At 37.9% G+C, this 14902-nt stretch overlaps 1 protein-coding gene across 11 annotated transcripts in view; it reads right to left on the bottom strand.

Moving 5' to 3' along the window:
* Positions 1–13922, bottom strand: part of kcnq5a (potassium voltage-gated channel, KQT-like subfamily, member 5a) — a 93388-nt gene extending 79466 nt beyond the window's left edge. For 6 of the 11 annotated variants that reach the window (XM_043256087.1, XM_043256089.1, XM_043256085.1 and 3 more), the window contains exon 1: positions 13287–13922. In XM_043256087.1, the coding sequence (XP_043112022.1) occupies positions 13287–13621 (335 nt within the window). In that variant the 5' untranslated portion in view covers positions 13622–13922. The remainder of the gene's footprint in view (positions 1–13286) is intronic. The other 5 variants (XM_043256096.1, XM_043256093.1, XM_043256092.1 and 2 more) reach the window with 2 other exon arrangements.
* Between the last annotated feature and the right edge of the window lie 980 nt (positions 13923–14902).

Raw genomic sequence — 14902 nt, 5'->3', positions numbered from 1 at the left:
TGCACGCATACACTCAAAAATATTACAGTAACATATCATAAACAAAGAAGAGTTTGTTTGCACTATTTGAGGAGGCTAATCGTACAAACCTGAGAGGTTGAGCTGGAAGTGGCAGGTGCCTAAAAACATCGGGCCATCGTGCCTCTTCAGAAAGTGGCCAGCAACTAAACAGCCAATCTGCTGTTTATTCTACTGAGACTTATAGACCGGCCCGTAAAACATACCCTCCCTCTGTCGGCTCTAAATTTCCAGCTTCACAGCTTATTGAAGAGCCCTACAGAGCTGTAAAAATAATCATTCAAATAAAACTCACATCTTGTGAAGTTAAGTGTCATAACAAGTGCGGCAAACAGCGCAAGAATCTTTTGCCTGGAGAACTTCCCTGCCAGAGCAAATACAGCGCTAGGGCTTTGCCTTTGATCCCAGCAAATGTTTTGAAAGTCTACAGTAACACAGTTCTGTGTACTGATGCAACAGGCATTAATGTGCTTTAGCAGAATTTTGTTAAGGTAATACTGCTCTTATGTCAGTAAACGTTCAGAGGCTACTAAAGGCTCTAGAGTTGTATTGTGGAGAGAAATCAGAGGTTCACTCAGAACTGGCCACCATGTGAATCCTTCCCCCCGCCATCCCAATTAACACCACAGTGCTTCTCGCAAAGGGGGTCTGCCACCTCATGCAAACAGAATGGCACAGAAACAAAATTCATTCTTAATCAACAAAGCACAGTTAGCGATTTATGTTTACACAGTCTGTCTTACGAGCAATTCATGTCAGATAAAATAACACATATCAGATTAACAACAGAACGAATGCACACAACTTCCCAACAGATACTTCCCAATCAAAACAAATATGGATTTTTTATTAGACAATTATTAGAATTATTTTCTTGTTAGGGTTTTCTAATGTTAATTAATTTTTTTTAAATACATTTCAAATCTATCTTTTTTGCTGTTATCTTTTATTTCATATGTACCTTTTAGGATTTTTTAATACATTTATTTAGAGCAATCTGAATTGGTTATAATGTACTAAATAAAATGGTCGTGCTTTGCCTTAACGTAATCTTGGACAATAACCAGTAAGTTACCACTATACTATACAATAAAAGTATTCTTTTTTATACCATGGTCAGTTCAACATCACAGTTGAGTAAATTTGCTTGACGTGAAAGCATTTTTTTTTAAATCTGGTGGGCAAAGGTTCAACATTTTAAATAGCAAAAAACAACAAAATAACACCACATTCAATTCTGTGCATCTATGGATAGCAACTTCTTCAATGGGTTAAGCTGAACCTAACATTTGGCATGGTGAGAATGCACAGCATCCCACTCAATCACAGAGTGCCTCGGGACACAGAGTGCTGTGACGTGTGGCCAAAGATGCCTTTGCTGGAGAGTGTCTTCTGGTTTCCTGTTTGCCTACGTGGGTAGAGTCAGGAAGGATGGCACCATGTGCTGGGTCTGCTCAGTGCCAGTTACGCATCCTCTCACCTGGCTTTGGCTTTTATATGATCTGAGGTACCAGATTTACGTTTCCTCTGTCACTTTCGTTGTGCTTCCTTGTGCTTTTCTAAGTGTCTTTCCTACATACCCAAGTAAACATGTAAGTAAGGAAGAAGGAAGGAAGAAAGAGGAAGAAGGAGCGACCCATTTTCCCTGAGGAAGTTAGGCAAATTTGTGTCTGGCAGATGTACTGATTTTAATGTCGTCTGAATCCAACACATCAGTGTTCTCCACCAACCTAATTACAGAGTAAATTACCTGCTGTTTTCCAGCATGCACAATGAAATCTAATCTTGTCAGGATAGAAACGTGTGATTGTGGTATATCATTTTTATGATGCTTTTCATTTGACCTTTTTTTCCAAATATCCTAACTAAAGTTATTTTTATGATTGTGCTGTCTGGTGATTTCTTATGGATTAAGAACTTTTTGTCACCCTTCTGAGTAGAATAACAGTTGATGGTTCGCTGAACCGCTGGCATTTTATCCAATCTAAAAAGAGAATTAAATAAATTGAGAATACACATAACATTATACTTCTATCATATATCTAACTCTTCAAGACAGTCGTAAGAAATATTAATTTTTCCAGCGTTGATATAGATTTTACATGAAACTTGAAACGAATAAAAATGATTGTGAATTGACCGTTGTTTTGAAGGGATTTCAATTTAATCTGCCCGTTCTAATATCTATATATTAAAGCTGTCACTTTAAAGCAACAAAAAAATTGTATAAAATAATTTATTTTAATAAAAATAATTTTTTATGTAAATTGTGAATAAAAATGCATTATAAATTGTAAAGCGATTCATTACTCACGCTTTTGTAGCGCCCACATCTAAACAAAAAACACTCATGTCCAATAGCGTAAACTCACAAAGATCTGCAAGACTTGACATTGCATATATTTTGCTAATAATTGTAACTAAAACATAGAATCTCACCCAAAACCATACTTCAATTTGGCTTTGTCATTTTGCATTTCTATCAAGCGGACAGTCAAAAGTTCTGACTTATTTTCAAAAAGCTGAAATTGTGTTCTCCTCATGGAAACTCTGCCTTGCACCGAGATCTGGAATCAGGCCTGAGGTCATGACTGTGTCCTTAACTGTAGGCTTGCTCTGTGGACTGGGTGGTCTGTCAATCAGACTGGGAACCACAAATAAGGATTTGAGTGCATGGCGAGCTCCTTGCAGAACCATACGCTGTCCCAACACAAACAGCAGGAGGAATGTGAAGTTCCTGTGGTACAATGAGAGTACCCAGGCCCAGCAAGATGCAGAAAACAGATATGCAGTGCCTCAAACTGCAGGGATTATGAGTAAATAAAAGTTACACATATAAATATCTCATAAAAAATAATTAAAGAAATATTCCAATAAACGTATTACGATGCTCGGTTTTCCAGTTCCCGTGAAACTGCCAAGAACAATAATTCTATTGCGCAATCCACACCAGAGCCAAACAAACATAAATTATTTCAACAAATCCAAATCTCCAAAACGCAATTTTGTCTGTCTCCAAAACAATGTGGCTGGGAAAGTGCAAAAGAATTAAGAGCCGAGACTAAAAACATCACTGAAAGAGAATTCAATTGATCGACTGGAGTTTAATAGCATCTACTGACTCTCTGGTGTATATATGTACAGTAGGATACTGTACTCTTCTGATATTTAACAGCTTTTGCCCTATGCTGCCAACAAACAAGCCTCAAGCATATATATGTGCACATACGAGGACACTGTTGTCACTACAGTAAACAGCTGTCAGGTTTTGTCAAGGCTTGCTGTCCTGGGATGAAGCTGTTTTTTCGAGAAAGCAGCTACTCAAACTTTACTTATCAGGTGTCATATGGCTGTCTTTGCAAAGCAACATAATGGAAAAGGCTTTTCTCTAGACTGAACCTTGGAAGAAGAAAAAAGCTATCTAGTTTAAAAGCCTTTCCTTTTGTATGTTTGAATTTCATGTAAAAAATGTATCTCTTAGATCTTCCATAAAGGTTATAAAGCAAACAGATAGCATTGTGTTTACATTATTTCCTGCTTTGATGTTGATCTAATGCACCTTTTGAAAAAAAAAAGACAAAAGGTCTCCTTTTGTTTATCTAAACAATTATTAATTTAGGCTCTATGTAGTATCTTTACACTAGGACTGTCAATCCACTTCATAAAAAATATTTCATTAATTTATTAATTTAGTTTTAATTCTAAAGAAGACATAAGCTTGGTTTGTCAAGATGTGCCTAAGCAAAAGCAATGGGCCCATTTTCTGACAGAACATCTTTTACTTGTTGGTGAACCACATGAACAATGGCTACGTTATTTTTTCGTAACTGGAAAATGTATGTGTGTCGAGACAGTTGCTGTATGGTTTGTTCTGTTATTTAGGACATTTACTGGGAGCTGTGATGTTGGTTGTATCTCTGACGACACTCCAGAAAAGAGGTTTTAAGGGAGTATCAGTGTTTTGCTGGAGAGGTCACATTTTATCGAATAAGGAATTTGGTCGTTCCAACCTTCCACGTTTTCAGAAGACAAATACGAGTTGGTTTTGTTTGGCCTGTGGCGTATGAGATTATCAGCTTGAGGAATGCCTGGTGTGCTTCAGAACTGAGAGCCGTAGTAGGAGAGCTGTTAGCATGTTAGTGTGGGAGTTCTAGCATGGACACTCCACTCTTAGGGCCTGAAAATTAAACTCAAACTCTCCAAAAAGCTATTTTAGACTATATGCACAACTTGTTCGTTTCAGTATCTGCCCATCTTTTTAACATTCAAAGTAAAAATACTTATAAATTACAAAAGGTTTTATTTTAAATAAATGTTGTATTTGAAATATTCAGAAAATTCCTAGAAAAATTATCTAATTATCCTAGAACTATTTTCAACAACAATGTTACTTCAGCTCCAATTCAGCATATTTAGAATGATTTCTCATGGATCATGTGACGCTAAAGACACTAGCGTAATGGCTGCTAAAAAACTTTGCTTTGCCATGATAGAAATATTTTTTATTATTAAAATGATTTCAACTCTAATAATTTTTTAACAATATTACTCTGTCAATTTAGGATGGATAAATGTAAAATCAACAATACAACCATAATAGGCTGCAATGAGGTATAAAAAAAAAAAAAGAATTCAAAGATGGTTTCTAAAATCTGTTGTGCAGGCATCATGTGAAAATTGTGAAAAAGTATATTTGAATTTCTGTCCTTCCAAAAGTATTAAGTGCCAATTATATCACAAATATAACTCAAACTATATTCTAAAGCAGAACAAGTAGTTATGCTCAGTAACTTGTCCTGACTGATAAAAAGCTCTGCACAATGACTCTGCCTATAGCAGTCAGACAGTCTGATTGGATATTAGATTGCCTTTGAATCTTTGATGTCAAATACTGCATGGAGGCAAATTACATTTTTGACTGCAATATGCTTCAGAAGGTAAGCGGGCAAATGGGCGTGCTGTGTGAGTGCTCCAACTGATGTAATCCAAAATCCAAAACCTGCAATCTGGATGAACATTTAAAGGAATACACACCAACTTACCTGTCCATGTAAATCTGATTGTATAATAACCTCTAGGAAGCAGATATAAAAAATATACACTCCAGAAAACCAAACAAATACATAAAAACTAACAAATAATTAGTTCCTCCACAGAGCCTTGAGATGAGTTTAATAAGGAAGGCCTATAGCTTTGAATTAGGCTCCTGAAGTCATATTTATTTAGTGAAGTACTCCTCAATTTTAGCCTTCAGGCTCAAAACACAGCATGCTTTTTATTTCTCACAGTAATAAAGTCTCTGGCCTCTAGCTTGGACATTGGTTGCCATGGAAAAATTACCACCTACCCTCTCAAGACTGTTTAACAATAGTGAGGTGGACCACTAACCCAACATATGAAAAGAGAACTAAATAAGAAGTATGTAATCTTCCAGCTCCCAAAGGCTGCTTTATTGACAAAGTTGAATTATCAATTAAAGAGAAATATTTTGTGTAAACAGTAGAAATTAACACAATCTCCTTGCAAATTGAAGTAGGCAGTCATCGGGGTTCAGAGGGGATTACTGCAGACGGCGACCTTCTCTGTAATTAAACTAGACCATGTAAGAAACCTCTAAAGAACAAGCCTAAGAGTGACTGCATGACATTTAGGGTAAAAATGTTCTCAAACGTTTTAGTTTTGCTCTAATGAACCATTTGGTTTAGCACGCCACTGCCCCAAAACCTATCTGATTATTTTATGAATGTATTTCTGGGCTTTTGACTTTCATTTACAAGAAAGTGGTGAGAGAGACAAGAAAGTATATTGGATTGATGGGGATAGTATCGGGACATGACACAGTTCCAAAACATATCTGATCCTTCAGAACAAAAGCCATCTAATTCAGATTCAGCTGCCTCATATTATCCAAAAGCACACCGAAAGGATCACCCACGAGAACAAGACACAGCTTTAATGAGTCATTTCTCATGTGTCTGATGACATACGGAAAAATTTGCATAGTTAAATGTATTTCATTAGCCACTAACACATGTGCAAAGACGCCACTATTGCATCCCTTCAAAGGATGTACATGCAAAATTGCCACAACAAAAGCAGAATCCTTCAACTCCAATTAAAGAGGCTTCGTGCATGATGCCGAGATGGCTTTTTAATTCCTTCCAGCTTGCTACAGCAACAGCAAGAGATTTTGACATTTGATCCAACAGAATTACAAAAAAAAATCCAGGCAGATAAATATTATATTGTTCTTTATCAGTAGTTAAAACAAATCAAATGCAATCATGGCCCATTACCACTCAATGTACTAAAGGCAAAATTCAATTACTGGCAAAAAATGTAGTACACAAATATTGAGATTCCCATTCATCCAGAAGAAACAGTGACCATGGGTCATTTTTATTATATTTAAGATTAAGATGGATGGCTGGGTGTTAATGTTCCTGGGTAACTGACCATATAGAGCAGAAATTGTGTAAACATGTATTTTGTTTAAATTTGTTTCTATTAAACCTAAATCTCCCTAATCCTTGTCTAATGGCTGATTGCACACATCTGAAGAGATGCAAAAGTAAATGAATACTTGTCTGCTAAATACTACCATTTGTATGTTGGAAGATGGTATAATGTATTATTACAATTAAAATAACTATTTGCGAGGTAACTTATTCTTGAGATGGCAAAGCTGAGTTACATTTGGTCAATTTAATGCATCCTTGACCCACAACCTTTGAATTATATGTTTAAGGGTATGTTAAATGAGTAGTACGTCCATGCATAAACAGTAGCCATAAACAACTGGTTGAGCTATATTCAACAGTATATTTTTATATAAATAATATTGCTTAAATAAAATGCTTTTCAATTTTAAGTGCTATACGAACCAATAAAGTTGTTCCTTTAATTGTACTTGACATCTGAGTCAATTATTGTCACAGTTGTTGTTAGTGCATCATAGATCAAAGAACAGGTCAAAGGTCAAAGACAGCATGATGGATGTAATACGTTAAAGAATGCAGTCCCAGTATACATCTGCATACCTAACAATTCAGCACACACTGTACACATAAAGATATAGATTACTTCATGCTCATGTGCGTGGGAAGTAAACTGGAGAAATTATTCAGAAAACCCTAAGGAAAATGCTGACTAACAGTTATAATTTATAAGCTGTTGTAATCGGTTGAAACCAGAGAGCTGTCAAATCCGAATCCAGTGCACACCTGTTTTCATACACCCAAATGCAGTGTTATCAGGGGAACCCCCTCATGCTGACAAGCAAGATCAAAGACAAAGAACACTGAGCAATGGAAGACCCTCATGCATTTCCCAGGAAGGCAATTATTCTTTAGCCCATGTTAGCTAGGGCACTGCTGGGCAGGGAAGCCCCTCTGGGTTATGCCCAGCCACACAAGACTTATGTTGCAGGGTTTGCTATTAAGAGAAGACGGCTGCCTCCATCAGTCAGCCCCCCTGTCAGCAAGGGCAACTAATATAAGAGCACTTTTTGATGTTTTACTACCCGCCACTCGGTTGTAATTATGAAATCAGCAGAATGGTATCACAAAGTGCTTGTGTTAACTGTAGCAAATGAGGCCTTCTATTGATTCGTCATCTATATCATGAGAAACAATTACAGATACAAAGTAGTACTGTTGCCTTGAGAAGCAGTTATTGGCTTACGGTCTCCCTGTTATTAAACTTAATGCCAACATTAATTGTATTGAATGTTTCGAGCAGAAGGCTGTCATCCCCAATCAGAATCCACTTTTTTCACACGTTTTGCACTGATTTCAGAAACGTCCATTTAAACGAATTTCCAAAAGTAGGCTCAGGAAGAGCCAAAATTAAAAATTGTTCCAACCCCAAACCTTAGTAGTGAGCTTTATTCTTTGTGGGTTTTGTTAACACATTTCTGGTTCAGTGAATTGTAAGAAGCAGAAACTCCTTTCAAATAATAGAAGGTTTTAATGATTATTATGTAATGTTCGTTCATCGACAGTGATAACACACGGTAGGACAAAGATCCATGTTCCAAGCTTCTCTCAGCACAGCTGGCAACTCAACAAGCTCATACAGTGCCCTTGTCTGAGGACTGCAGTCCTTCCTTGAGGTCTGTCTTGTGTCAGGCATCCCTGCGGTGATCAAACAGTGTCCTTTTCGAAAGCCTTTCCCCCTATTTTTCATTCTCCCACTGGAACACATGCATGACACCCTGTTTATTGCCTCCTCTTTGCACTTTTTCAAGATACGAAACCTGTTTGAGTTTGTCTAAAATCTTTTTCCATTAAATGAGAGCCAACTCTGTTTCCATATACCTTCCAACCATGAGTAATAGCAGCTTGCATCTTCGATTACAATAACAGTAAAAGTGACTGGGCCGGCCTTGGTGGCCAGTGCATCAATAGTCTTTTCCATCAAACAGGTGTGTTAATCCTAAACGAACAGCTCAAGAATAACATCACCTTCCTTTGTTTCTTTGTCTCCTACGAATCCAGGTTTTAAAGAGTCAAACTTTGAAAATCTTGGTCAATCAAATTATAGGACCCGAAGGTCTTTTCACACTGCACTTAACCCCCAGGTTATCGTTGTCTAAACACCACCCAGGTAAAAAAGGCATGTTTCACACCTATAATTTGAATTTGAGGTGTTAGCACCGCATTTTACCCGGGGTTATGGAACCCTGCTCCGGAGATGGGTTAGCACCGTATTTGTGGTGTTAACCCAGCATTGTGGTGCTAAGTTTGTTGACTGTGAAATGGAGCAGTGTTTGCTTGTTACTGCTGGACGCTTGGCAACAGATCGAAAACAGAAATCAGAAATAGAGCGGCGAGGCTTGTGTCATGTCAGTAACAGAAAGCGCGCATCGTTTAAACAGCAGGCGGAAAAAATAAAAACATCAAGAAATTCAAATAAATATTTTTTCTTTCGTACCTTTGCCTTTGTGTTCTCGCTTTTTTCTGGGTGTCATGTCATACCTAAAAAAGCGCTACGTGCTCCGCTTTCTCCTTTGTTTTCTAAAGCTGTCTCTGTAACTTGCGCTCCATGCTCGCGCTCCCATGGCATCTGCTATTGCTAAGCAACCATGACCTGCGTTCTCCATGAAAACACGGAAGTTTCAGCAAAGGATACATGGGTTTCTAGCACTAATCGCTTGCAGTAGCTCTGCTACCGAATTCATTAAAAAAAGCTTATTCTTTACATTTATTATCAGCTGTTCCTTCCACTTGGCTGAGCTAAAGAAATATGCTGCCATTTTTTTAAATAACCAGCAATACACATAAAAAATTATGTAAATAAGTTACCAGCTGTTTGTCTATTCTGTGACAGTGCCACCACAAATATGCAAATAAAAACATTAACCCGGTAGGAATGTACACTGTAGGAATGTACAGTGTGATACGTCTATTAATGAATACCCAGGATTAACATTTAACCCCAGGTTTAGTATGAGCAGTGTGAAACTTGATTACAGATATCCCAGGATTCAGTTTATCCAGGGTTTAGGATAACCCAGGGTTAAAGTTAACCCAGGGTTAGCGATTTCAAGTGTGAAAAGCCCTTAAGAAAACTTCAATCAGATGTGGTGGAACATTGATTGTCAGTACTGATTCAGCACATTAACACTACTTCGCATTAAAGACTAACATCTATTAAATCCTCTTCTGAATTCCAGTATAGGGATAGTGTAAAGAAAAATATTAAAACTTAAGATGAAGGCTGACTCCTGTACCTAAGTCAGTCACAAACTGCAGCAGCTTCCTGAGTGCTCAGGAAAATAATGGGTGATTATTTCTTTTTAAAAAATTAAGTTTTATTATTTTTTTTAAACAGTAGTGGTAGTAGCAGCCTATCACAAACATTATTCAAATTAAAAGTAATATAGTTCTGGCACAATGTCTAAACCAAACGTTTATTTTGACGGGTTGCTGTGAATATCTGGTTTTACTCAAAGGAAACAGTAAAATGCACATGAAGAGGCTCTCAGAGCAGTTCTGGAGATGTTGTTTATGTATTTATGTCCTCATTTTTCTGCGTTTTCTGCATCTGTACATGTCAAGAGCTGGGTTGACCGGGTGCTTGGTACAACTGGTATTTGAAAAAAAAATGGTACAGTGACGTTTTCTTTTCTTTTTTTGGACCAACTTGGTTGTTACAATTTAAAAACCATCAGTCAAAGTCCAGTATAAATCACCTCAATTACTCCAAATTACATAACAAAATGTTGGTGAAACCAGTATTAATGAATATATGCGAAAAGGAAAGTAGTTTAATGTAAGTAGAAAAACTCCCCTTAGTATACTACGTGAGAGTCAGTAAAGATTATCAGAAAGGGTTATGTTTAGCATTAGTCCATGCAGGGGATAAACTGATTTTGCTGATATTGATACGGAACTGTGGCACGGAAGCTTTAAATGAGCTCAGCTGTGGTTTTGGTATCTGCTCATCACAAAAAAATTAGCTTGCTTTTATGCACTGTAAAAAAAAAAAAAAAAAAAAACATTTGCTGGGTGAGCAAACAACTGTGAGTCATTGATATGGCCACTGAAAATTCTTTGCATTTGAAGCACCTGTTGAACAGAAAGTCATCTTACAAAAGACCGTTGTGTTATAGGTTAACGCATGGTACAGTAAAGAAGCACACTGCTAGGTATAATGTACATAGGTTCAGTAGCAAAGCTCTATTTTTGATCAAGTAGCGCAGTAGCATCAACAAAAGCTAATTTACTTAAAGAGCTAATTTACTCAACTTACTTTCTGAAACTTGAGCTCAAATAATAAATATAACAGCTAAGGATTACTGATCTAGGATCAGTAAGTTATGCCACCACCGTTAAACCTCTTAACGCCATTGGCTCCTCAAACTGTCTGTCAAACCTCATTATTCCTCCTGCCTCTCTCATCAATAAAGTGAGAGCGTAGTTTGGAGAAACACTATATTTGTAAAGGCTAATGTTTTTTTGGTTGTTGTTTTATAAGAACAGCCTTAGTCTATGCTTTGTTGTTGAGTCACAGTGAAATAGCTAGTGTGAAGTGCTGAATCCTTTATAATATGATATTATGGCCAAATAACAAATAATAATAAATAGCAACAGACAACTGCAAGTTCATGAAAACATAAATACGATGCACGTACATTATTACAGTATTTATTTATTTGTTCATTTTAGTTCATGTCGGTTAATGACTAATTTGTTGACTTTGTTAAATGTTAATAAAAATACAATCGTTCAGTGCTAGTTTGTTCACAGTGAATTAACTAACTAACTTTATTTCAATAATGCATTAGTAAATGTTAAAATTAACATTAAGGTGAATAAATGATGCAGAAATATTGTTCATGTTTAGTTTGTGTACATTAATTAACTAATGCTAATTAAAGAACCTTATTGTTATTTGCTACCCTTTTTATAAATGTATACAATACCAACTACCAACAGGAGGTTTCTGGCCAACAGCAAAAATGTATATTGCCTATGTCACAATATGAGGTAAATCCAGCCCCGTAATATGATACAGATTTTTGTTGCCAAATGTTGTTGAAAAAACAATTAACCTGAACTCTCATGCCTGTCTATCTGCTTGACTGACAGTTTTATTGATCACTGTGAGAGCACTGACTTGGTATGATGTAGGTTCAATATCATTTTTTTTTGCCATGTTACAATATAGCTGAGCTTGCTACATTTCCCATGGCTGTAGCTTTAGTGTAGTGAAGCTTTATTTAATGAAGAGTAACTGTTAGCTTAGCTCGCTACATTTTTCAAGTAGCTTGCCCAGCAACAAATTATCAAGCAACAGCAAGTGCGACATTTAATGACCTTGTTCATCACATACAAGCTATTTTATTTTAACGACATGAAGCCCGGGCTCTAAATGGCATCTTCATAATTAACGATGCAATTAATCAGGCATTTGTTCATGCGGGACACATGTTCCTAATGTACATCTGACCCTCATGGCACCAGAAATAAATTCGCTAATAATGTTAATAATGTGCTATTTGACTCTGTTTATGACAAAGGATATCAGTACACGACGGAAACAGCAGAAGCAGCATATGGTTTGCTCAGGGCACAGATTGTGGTTGTGATTGATTGTTCGTTGACTTCAAACAGTCCCCCGTGCCTTCTTTCACACAGCCTTTTGAAACCAACGGTCTCAAAAGATTAAGATTTTCTTTATTAACTTCTTTCTCACAGCGAAAACTCTCACCGTGTTTCTTTCGTTTACGCGCGCACACACGATCCAAGTTCGTGAAAATTCTATCACTGGTAACAAACGCTTAATAAACAGGTTCTGAACCTTGTCAAAAACTAATTAACGATAATGACCGAGCAGCAAGTCATGTAAAAGCCGATTCCTTCCTCTGCTGATTTTTTCCCCCACTGATATTAATTCAAGTAGGGCCCGGGCCAAGTGTGCTGATTCTGTGAGCTTTCTGACTAGAGAGGGACAATACGTCGTTGCAGATGTAACAACTTAACCTCCCTGACCTCAGCTGTCCTCTCAGCAAAAATACAACAACAACATCCTGTCTCGTAGCGCAGAGCAGCGCTCCAGTCTCACCATCCGACAGCTCGGCTTCCTCCTTGCACAAACGCTCCTAACATGTCAACAGACGCAGCCAACCCGAACATAAAAACTATGTCAGAGTACATGCATTTCTCTTTAAACCGGGGTCATATAAAGACCATTTCTTTCAGGGAGCTCGAAAAAAATCTCTGAAAAGCCATTATCATAAATTTCCCAGTAACGGTAATGGCAAATACGCACCATAACGCGAATCCCTCTGAGATCTTACTGGTGCGTTTAAAAGACAAACTGCAGAGTCTATCAAAAGCCCACTGCTAGATACCAGTCAATAATCAAAAGTCAATAATCAAGCATCTTGCACTATTGTAACTAGAACCATTTCTTAAAACCCAGAATTAATAATTACCATATTTATTAATTCATTGTTATACTGAACATGGCATCAAACACGAGGGGAAAAAATTATCATTTTGATCATAAGCAGTCATTTCAACAACTGGGAGACTGGGATATGAGAAATTAACTATGATATGAAAACACTAAACAGCAGCATAGCTACATTCATTTTAGAAAACATTTAGATATACACAATGATTTAAAGAAACGGAGACTTTCAAAACAAAGTGCACAGATATCACTTTAAGTAACAGGTGAACTGCAATTGTGAGCATGCATGATGTAGCTCAGTCAATAAAAAAAATAAAAAAAAGAGTAAGAACGTTTTTACTTACACGAAGGCATGGTAAACGAATGCCCAGGCTCGCGGTCTCTCCAGGACATTGTAGAGGTAGTTCTGGAGCTTCCTGTAGCGCGCGTTTCTCCGGCCGCTCTGCGCGCTGTAAGCGAGCGGTTTCCCCAGCAAGCTCAGCCGGGCGCCCTGCTTTCTTCTCTGGTTCTCTGAGGCTCCTGCACCTGTTGTGCCCGGCGCCGACAGAAGGCTGTCGCCTGTCCTGGTCGCGCAGTTCATCGTCCCACGACCGGATTCAACATCTTTCATGCCATAGTGCTGCGAGGTCTTCATCCAGAGACCAGTGCCGCCCTCATCGCCGCTGTGGTTGCGGGGCATCGCATCACCAGCGCGGGCTGGAAACGCGCGTCTGGCACCAGCGGTGCGCACATATAAAGACACTCTACACGAGCTTCACAGTCTACCCGTGTAAATGCATTAGGTACTTTATTGTGCTTCTTCTCTTTTTATCTTTTCTTTAAGCTTATATATAACAAGATCACCTACTGACAAGTGCAGGCATCTAGCTCACTGGCAGACAAGCTATAAAGGATTTGGTAAAGTTATGAACCTCCAGATGACTCAAGCAATCTGCTCCCGCCGCCGTGAGACTGGAGTTTTGAAGGAGCGTCACCATCTCAGTGGAGGAGACTTGGCGAGGGGAGGGCATCACCAGCGCGCTCTCTCTCTCTCTCTCTCTCTCTCTCTCTCTCTCTCTCTCTCTCTCTCTCAGGGTTACTGGATACCATTGGCTACTGTATTCTAGTTCAGATGTCCTAAAAAAAACCCTAATGCAATACTTAAACACCTACAATACATGAAACTTCTGAGTTTTACGAAAAGTGCGCTTCAGCGCGCGAATTAGGCTACTTTTTTATTAAGCTGGTAGTTTCAGTCAGTATAGATTAGACGTTATATTTTTGCGGACGCTGGGCTAATTTTCGAACCTCAATCCGTCGATGTCAATCTAAAACGCATAAATGCAAAACTTTTCACGATAGGCTACGGTAAATACAGTATAAAAACACGTTTACGCTTGAGCGACGTACTGTTGCTATGGTTACCGCTTCGCGGCTCGGTGGTTCTCAAATGGGGGTACCTGAGCTGCACGGAGGGGGCCCGCGAGCAAAACGATGGGTTTGGGAGTCATTTAATTCTAACATTTAAAGCAGTCATTTATGTCTCACATGCAAAATGCGCTTCTAGTATAAAAGCAGGAAAATCTGAGCGCCGTAAACGGTCAAATGATCATATTTTGCACCCACACAAGCAGCATGCGCGTGATAGGATGTCGCTACATTTGATTTGTATCACTTCATAGCACAAAGTACAAATACTGACAGATTGTAGATCGCTTTAAGAGACATTTGTTGATACAGAAACATATGCTGTGCGATTTATTGTTTTTTTATGTTTGAAATACATACAAGAACGCATTTTCCCACTGAATATCCATACTGTGTTTAAGTAACAACAACAACAACAAAAAACAATGCTAAGTGAACATTTTACGTTTTAAATGTAGCATTTAATTCAAAACAATATTGTCGGTATTATTTGTTATATTTTACAACAAAATAATAACAGTTCCAACAAGATCTGCAACAGAACTGGTGTGCG

The sequence above is a fragment of the Puntigrus tetrazona genome, chromosome 13, assembly GCF_018831695.1.
Source record: "Puntigrus tetrazona isolate hp1 chromosome 13, ASM1883169v1, whole genome shotgun sequence".
In the NCBI taxonomy this organism is placed as follows: Eukaryota; Metazoa; Chordata; class Actinopteri; order Cypriniformes; family Cyprinidae; genus Puntigrus; species Puntigrus tetrazona.
The sequence above is the reverse complement of the archived record's forward strand: the minus strand, read 5'-3'. Positions and strand labels throughout refer to the sequence as shown.